General features: G+C 38.2%; 1 protein-coding gene across 1 annotated transcript in view; it reads left to right on the top strand.

The window, feature by feature from the left end:
* Positions 1 to 7,797, top strand: part of LOC114046209 (protein ADP-ribosylarginine hydrolase-like protein 1) — a 46,471-nt gene that overhangs the window by 16,924 nt on the left and 21,750 nt on the right. The window contains exon 2 of the mRNA XM_027866458.1: positions 5,829 to 5,954. Coding sequence (XP_027722259.1) covers positions 5,829 to 5,954 — 126 coding nt within the window. The remainder of the gene's footprint in view (positions 1 to 5,828; positions 5,955 to 7,797) is intronic.

The raw sequence follows: 7,797 nt of genomic DNA, 5'->3' as shown, positions 1-7,797 counted from the left end.
AAAAAAAAAAAGGAAATCCATATAGACTTCACAGAGATTATTTATGCCTCCCCTGACCAGCTCTTCAATAGCAGCATATGAGGGACACAGATTACTGTTTACAGAGGTTAACCAATATGGCATCCAGATAGGAGATAATAAAAAGACTGAATTAGGCCTTTGAAAGGAACAGTTTGTGCATGTGCACTGTGCCTGGAAGCCTGGACAGGAACACCAAACTCAATGCTACCTATTCTAACACCTCAGGAAACAAGATGGCACAGTAGAAGGAGCACTGGATTTAAAGCCAGAAGATGGATTCTAGTCCCAACTGTCCCTAATTAACTCTGGGACCATGAGCAAGTCATTTAATTTCTTTGAGCTCAGTTTCCTTATGTATAAAAAGAATATAACAACGTATGCATGCTCTGTCTATCTCTGAGGGTTATTGTGAAGCTCTAATGAGATAATATGTCCAAAAAAGACTTTAAAAATTATTAAGTGCTGTACAGATAAATGGGGCAGCTAGGCGGTGCAGTGGATAGAAAGCTTTGGGCCTAAAGTCAGGAAGACCTAAGTGCAGATCTGGCCTCAGATACTTGCTAGCTATGTCATCCTGGGTAAGTCACTTAACCCTGTTTGCCTCAATTTCCTCATCTGTAAAATGAGCTGGAAAAGGAAATGGCAAACCACTCCAGTACTTTTGCCAAGAAAACCCCAAATAGGGTCCTGAAGAATCAGACATGACAGAGCAACAACAATAACAAAATGCAATGAAGGGTGAGTTCTCGGAAAGTCTGGATTATGTCTGCTCTTATCTTTGTAGACCAGAGGATATCGCCTATGAGGAAGACAGTTATTAATACCTATTGAATTAGTGTCGTTAGCTCGATTTGAGGAAAGTCTCTTAACCAACTTCAGTTTCTCAATTCTAAAGTGACAAGATTTGTGCTGGTCAAATCCGATATTACATGAATGTTATAACAACTACTACAACAGCAGCAATAATAACAACAGCTAATATTTAGATAGCATTTACTATGTGCCAGGTAACCTGCTAAACATTTTACAATAATTATCTCATTTTGTACTTGTAACAACCCTAGGAAGTAGATGCTTTTATTATCCCCATTTTATAGTTGAGAAAACTGAGTCAAACTGAGATCAAGTGACTTGCCCAGGGTCACACAGCTAGTAAGTATCTGAGACTGGCTTTAAACTCAGCTCTTCCTTATTCTAGGGCAGGTGCTCTAGAATAAGGTACCACTTAAGTACCTCATTATCAATTTATAAGATAATTTCTATTCTGGAATCACTTATAGCCCCTCAGTTAAAAAAATAAGATTTTTGAAGTAATGCTCCTTGGAAGATCCCAGGAATTTTCACACATAAAATAGAGCTATAATTGTGGATATCCTTGACAAGCCATAGTTTACCAAGTTAGTTCCTCCCTATAATTGTATTTGGATATTATTTTATGAGTTATAGATGAAAAGATGAGCCAACAGTAGCTATATTCTCAGTTTACCTTGAACTTGACAGGTAGCTCTGAGCCTATTAATATAGAAACTTCACATCCCAATACATGAGGGAGATAAAGTTTGTACCAACTTCTACATATATGTCCCCAAGCTATAGAAGGGAGTCATTCAACTCTCTAAAACCTGCCTCAGAACTTTATCATAGTTTTCACAATACAGTATAACATAGGGATATTCAAACCACATGTCCAGAATCCCTCTGACCCATAAGGGAATACAGAGATACACAGTTTGAAATGCCCAATAGGTAATTAGTGATGTAGAACTGAAGTTCAGAGGAGAGACTGGAGCTAGATTTGTGGATCATGGAATTATCTAAATAGAAATGATAGCTGAACCCATGAGAGCTTATGAGGTGAGAGAGAGACAGAGACAGACAGACAAAGAGAAAGAGACACAGACAGAGACAGAGACAGAGAGAGACAGAGAGGGACAGAGAGAGGGACAGAGAGAGAGACAGAGAGACAGACAGAGACAGAGAAGACAGGGGGTGGGGTTGGGGAAGGACTCTCTCCTCTCTTTGTATCTCCCCCTTCCCCTGCCAAGTACAATTCCCTTTCAAGAGTATTTCATCATTAGATTTGAATATCATTCTACTGACTTACTGCTGGACTGCAGAATTCCAAATTGGCTTGCTATGCTATACATAGTTTCAGAGGAGTGTCTGATTTTTTTTTCAGCCAATCACAAGATATGTGGGCCATCTCTCTTTATTCAATGATCAAGGCAAATTATTCTTCTCAAATAGATTAATGATTTGTTCACACCTAGTTTATACTTTCGATTTCTTAATGTGATCAAGATGTCTGGGCTTTCTGTCAGTAATTGAGGGTGGCAGTAGACACCCCAATCTCACAGTACTAAAAATAGGAATTAAATCAAGGAAGAAGAGAGTCACTTCCAAGATTTGAGAAAATACATGAGATAAATAAGTGATAGAGAACTAGCCTGTGGATTACACAGAAGTAAACAGTTCCATGAAGAAAACAGAAAGCCAAATACAAGGTTCCTATTTATGTATAGGATAAAATCCAAATTCCTTATTCTAACATTCAAGGCCTACCATAATTTACCTTTTACCTACCTCTTTAGCTTTATGCCACACTACTTTCCTACTCAAACTCCCCGACCTATCCCTGGGGTCTATGAACTTTAAAACATTTTTTGATAATTATATTTCAATAAAATTTGTAATGTATGCATTTTATTTTGTGCATTTAAAAATACTCTGAGGCTTTACCAGACTGCCAAGGATCCATGACACACACAAAATATTTAAGATCCCCACATATAGAGGGAGAAGAAAAAGAGGCCAATGACAGAACACTGAGTTACACCCAGAGTTAAGGTGTAGGATGTGGATAATGAATGGTTCAGGAAAGGAGTAATCAGGTAAGTTGGAGACAAAGCTGGAGAGAATAGTGTTACAAAAACCCAGAGAGGAGAGAATGAGGAAAAGGTAGTTAACTGTGTCAAATTCATCAGAGGCTAAGAATAATTAGGATTGAAAGAAGACCATCAGACCTGGCAACTAAAAGGTCATTAGTAACTTGGAAGAGAGCAGTTTTAAGTAATGAAGTCAGATGCCATATTGAAAAGGGATAAAGAATGAGAGGATAAGAGGTGAGTGTAGATAAATTTTTTAAAGGAGTTTGGCTGACAAGTGAACAAGTAGTATAGGGTGATAGTTGAGGGGATGGTAGGGTCTAATGAAGGGTATTTTTTTCTTAACTTGAGCATGTTTGAAAGCAGTAGGAAAGGAATCAGTTGATAAGGACAGGTCTTCCCATACTTTTTTTTTTTTAGGCAATCAGGGTTAAGTGACTTGCCTGGGGTCACACAGCTAGTAAATATCTGAGGTTGAATTTGAACTCAGGTCCTCCTGACTCCAGGGCCAGTGCTTTACCCACTGTGCCACCTAGCTGTCCCATGTCTTCCTGTACTTCAAGTCCAGCATTCATTGGGGGTCTCTCTAGATCAATTAGTCATGGTAGTGGCACTAAACTCATAATTTAGATTCCTTTTACTCCAGTTCAGTGTGATTTCCATTAGACTCTTTAGAATAAATAACCTATAAAAAGCAATTGAAATGTTTTCCCTAAAGTTATTTCCATATCCAATTCACTCAGATTAATTTTTTTTCATGTCTGCTTGATTCCAGCAGCAAGGTCAGAAAAACTACTTAGAACTCAAGAAAGAATGAATATTAACTATACCTATTAATAATAATTACATGGGAAAAGAAACCATTATGGACACCTACAATTTCTATGATCAACTTTGTTGTTGTTCAATAGTGTCCTACTCTTTGTGATCCTGCATGGGGTTTTCTTGGCAAAGATACTGGAGTGGTTTGCCATTTCCTTCTCCAGTGGATTAAGGTGAACAGAGGTTAAATGACTTGCCCAGGGTCACGCCACTAGTGCCTGTCTGAGGCTGGATTTAAACTCACGTCTTCCTGATTCCAGACCCAATGCTCTATCCACTGAGAAATCTAGCTGCTTCATTATCAACTTACTAGTTGCTAATAATATAGTCAACAGTACTTTTAATTTGTTATTTTTATAGTTTTCAAAGCACTTTTATTCAATTTTAAGAAGCATTTGTCAAGCATTTCTATATGCCAATCACTGCGCAGAGAATACAAAGACATGGAAAAAGGCCTCCTGTAGGAGTTGTGCAAAAAAGACATGAGCTGTGTCTTGAGGGAATCTAGGAATTCTGTATGGCAGAGGTAAGGAGGAAACGCATTCTAGAGACAGAAAATGGGGCCCAAGAACCAAAACAGTTTGACTGGAACAGAAAATCCATGAAGCAAATACTATATCATCTCATTTGATCCTCAGAAAAAACCTTAAAGTATTTTGTAAACCATATAATTAGATAACAATATAAGTTGTCCTGTTGTTATTATTGTGTAGTTATAGTAGTTCCCATCACATAGATAAGGAAATTGAATCTCAGAGAAATTAAATGATGTACCTAGTAGTGGCAGAACTAGAAACTCCTCTGGTTCCTAACCCAGTGCTTTTTCCACTATACCACGCTAAGCAGGACAACAGGGAGGGGATGTGACTTGACCCTGTGGTGCTAAGCACACAATCACAGACACACAGCCTAAAGGTCTTCTTCAGGGTATATGACTGAAATGTATATTGGAATCATAGCTTCAGAGCCATTTGAAATGAGATTCCTAAGTTCTTATGTTTCCCAAGTTCAGGACAAATAAATGAATTCTCGTTCAACTAACTTTAACAGATATTTGCTTAAGCACTGGGATGTTGCAAGGCTCAAATGAGGTAAAGGATGTAAAAATATTTTGCAAACCTTAAAACTCTATATAAATGCCAGTTATGTCATCGTCATCATCATCATCATCCTGCAGTCACCAGGCCTCTAGTCTTGTGATGATTCATTCTCTGAGTCTTGTTCTTTGCTCCTGCTGAGTTCAAGCTGTATTTATAGAGCGATACAGGGGTGTGTTGGTAAATGTTTAACACCTGGTTGTAGTTATTCAATGCCTGACTCTTTGTGACCCCATTTGGGATTTTCTTGACAAAGACACTGGAAGGGTTTGCCGTTTCCTTCTCCAGCTTATTTGACAAATGAGGAAACTGAGGCAAACAGAGTTAAGTGACTTGACTAGGGTCACACAGCTAGTAAGTGTCTAAGGCCAGATTTGAACTCAGGGAGATGAGTCTTCCTGACTGTAAGCCCAGCACTCTATCCATTGTGCCACTTAGCTTCCCTTAACAACTGGGCTCTGGGGAGAAATGTATTATTCACACACTTTTAAGTTTATTCTGCATTATTAACATTTTCTTAAGTCTAGCTGATCAATAAACAATAAATCAAGTCCTAATTTGTAGCAGCTGCTGATTTCTGAGGCATAAATGCTCACATTGAAAATTAAAGCTAAAGTTTGCTCTGGCATACTCCTGACTGAGAGCCTGCAAATGGGCAAGGCACAGTGCAAGGTACAATGGAAAACACACAGATGATGCTGTGCCTGTACTCATGGAGCTTAGAATTTAGCAAGATGTGCACAGATCCAATTCAACAAACATGTATAAATCAAGACAGACTTTGAGAGCACAAGGAGATGTGGGAGGTGGAAGAAGGGATGTCAAAGTTCAGAGGACAGAGAGAATACTTCTTTTAGAAAGGGTCATGAAGGAGCTAAAATAGCCTTTTGCCTGTGCTTGGAAACAAAGGTGGGATTTGAACAGTCAAAGCTGTAAAGGCAAAGATTGTGACAATAAAAGGCAACACGAATGCTTAAGACCTTTTAATGACATTTTTATGTAGGTTCAGGATTTGGAGCTGCCACCAAAGCCATGTCCATCGGTATGAGATATTGGAAGCCTGAGAGATTGGAGACACTCATTGAAGTGAGCATTGAGTGTGGGCGAATGACCCACAATCATCCAACAGGTAATGATTGTGTTACAATAAATTGTTGATCTGTTGGGCTAACAAGGGTGGGGAACCTGCGGCCTTGAGGCCACAGGTGGCCTGCTAGGTCCTCAAGTGTGACCTTTGACTGAATCTAAACTTCGTTCCCCACCCCTGGCCACTAGAATGGTGTTGTTTGCTATTCTTAAAGGTATCAGACCCTCTAATCCCGGGGTAACCAAGAATCCATGCTATAGATCTTCCCCATGATGAAATCAGAAATCCTGTGCCATTACACATTACCTAATCTGGAGTCTATGTAAAAGGGAGAGAAGAATACACTGGTGTCTAGGTAGTCAGTCAGAAAAGTATTATTTCTTGTTACTTCACCTGGCAGAATGGTCCATCTCTATTGCCATTTTCTGTCCCATCTGTCATTGATATCTCTTATTGGTACCTTTTAATTTATCATTTGAATACACTCCCTGTAACAGAGTGTAAAGAGACCCTTCATTCTCCCTCATCCCAAAGACCCCGAAGAAGTAACCAGGATAAGTGTCTTAGTTTGATCTAATTATAAGCAAGAATGACATGTTTGCATAGCAATCTGCATTAATGGACGGAAAACTCATATTGATGAGACCACAAATCCATTTAAGTATCTAGTCATCTTAAGTAGAGTTTCTTATTTCCAAAAAATACATACAAATGTATATTTTCTATATTTATTTACATGTAAAAGCATACATGTAATAAATATGTAAACAAATGCAGAAAATATATGTGATGTGTGGGCACTCAGAATGGGCATTATGCTAATACAGTTTATGGTCATGAGACAAAGGACTCTAGTAGCTGGAAATACAGTCATCCCAAGGATATGACAGTTTATGGCCACCTCCTCATACCCTGTGCATTGGGCAGCATTTAGCTGCCAGGAAATGACTGGGGAAGGAAGAAGCGATTTGAGGATGGGAGAAAGAGGTAGCTAAACCATCTCATGATAAACACACATTGACACATACACTCAGTGAAATGGTTACCTACACTAAAGTAAAGTGTGTAAGACTGCATGCTCCCATTCAAGCCCCACGTTACTCTTTTCAGACTTCTTCTCCCTCCAAAACTGCCCTTGATGTTCATTTTTTTTAAACTAAAATTTTCTTACTGCTATCTTCTATTTCTACATAACCTAGATTTCCCCCTGTATCTCTTCTTCCTCATCCTATATGCAGCCATTCCTTATTACAAAGAATATTTCTTTTAAAAAAATAAAAAGGGGGAGGAAATCAACAAAGCCAATCAATATATTAAAAAAAAATTCTGACAATATATTTACTCTTCAACACTTGTGGCCTCCTCCCCCTCTCCCAACTCCACTACTTCTGCAAAGCAGTGGAGAGAAATATCTTCTTATATCTCTTTTTTGGGGCCAAGCTTGCCTTGATGTTAATTTTAACTTCATCTGTATAAAATAATGGTGCCAGAGGTTGTGACCAAAAAACACCAGCTCAGCAGATTGAAATAGAAAGATTTGAAATGGCATTCAATAAAACTAGAGAAGACTTCTATTCACTGGATGAACGCCCTGGTGAGTGTATGGAATTCCAGAATATTAAATGTGTCATTGCTGCTCATGACAGCCTAAGCAATAAACTCAATAAACTGGCTTCTAAAATTCTCCAAATTAAAGTTTAAAAATATATAATGCAAACTTATTTTTTTTCATTTTAAGTTACATTTTATTCCAGGTATTGTATCTTCAATTAAAAAAAAATCATTGGTGATTTTTGCCTTAATATCAGTCACTTTCCGTGTCTATACACCTTATTAAACTCCTCAAAAATTAAACTAAAATATCCCATAGAGAACCCTAGTGTAC

Source organism: Vombatus ursinus, unplaced genomic scaffold (genome assembly GCF_900497805.2).
Source record: "Vombatus ursinus unplaced genomic scaffold, bare-nosed wombat genome assembly UNPS02014781.1, whole genome shotgun sequence".
Lineage (NCBI taxonomy): Eukaryota > Metazoa > Chordata > Mammalia > Diprotodontia > Vombatidae > Vombatus > Vombatus ursinus.
Note: the sequence above shows the minus strand (reverse complement) of the source record. Positions and strands in the feature narration are given on the sequence as shown.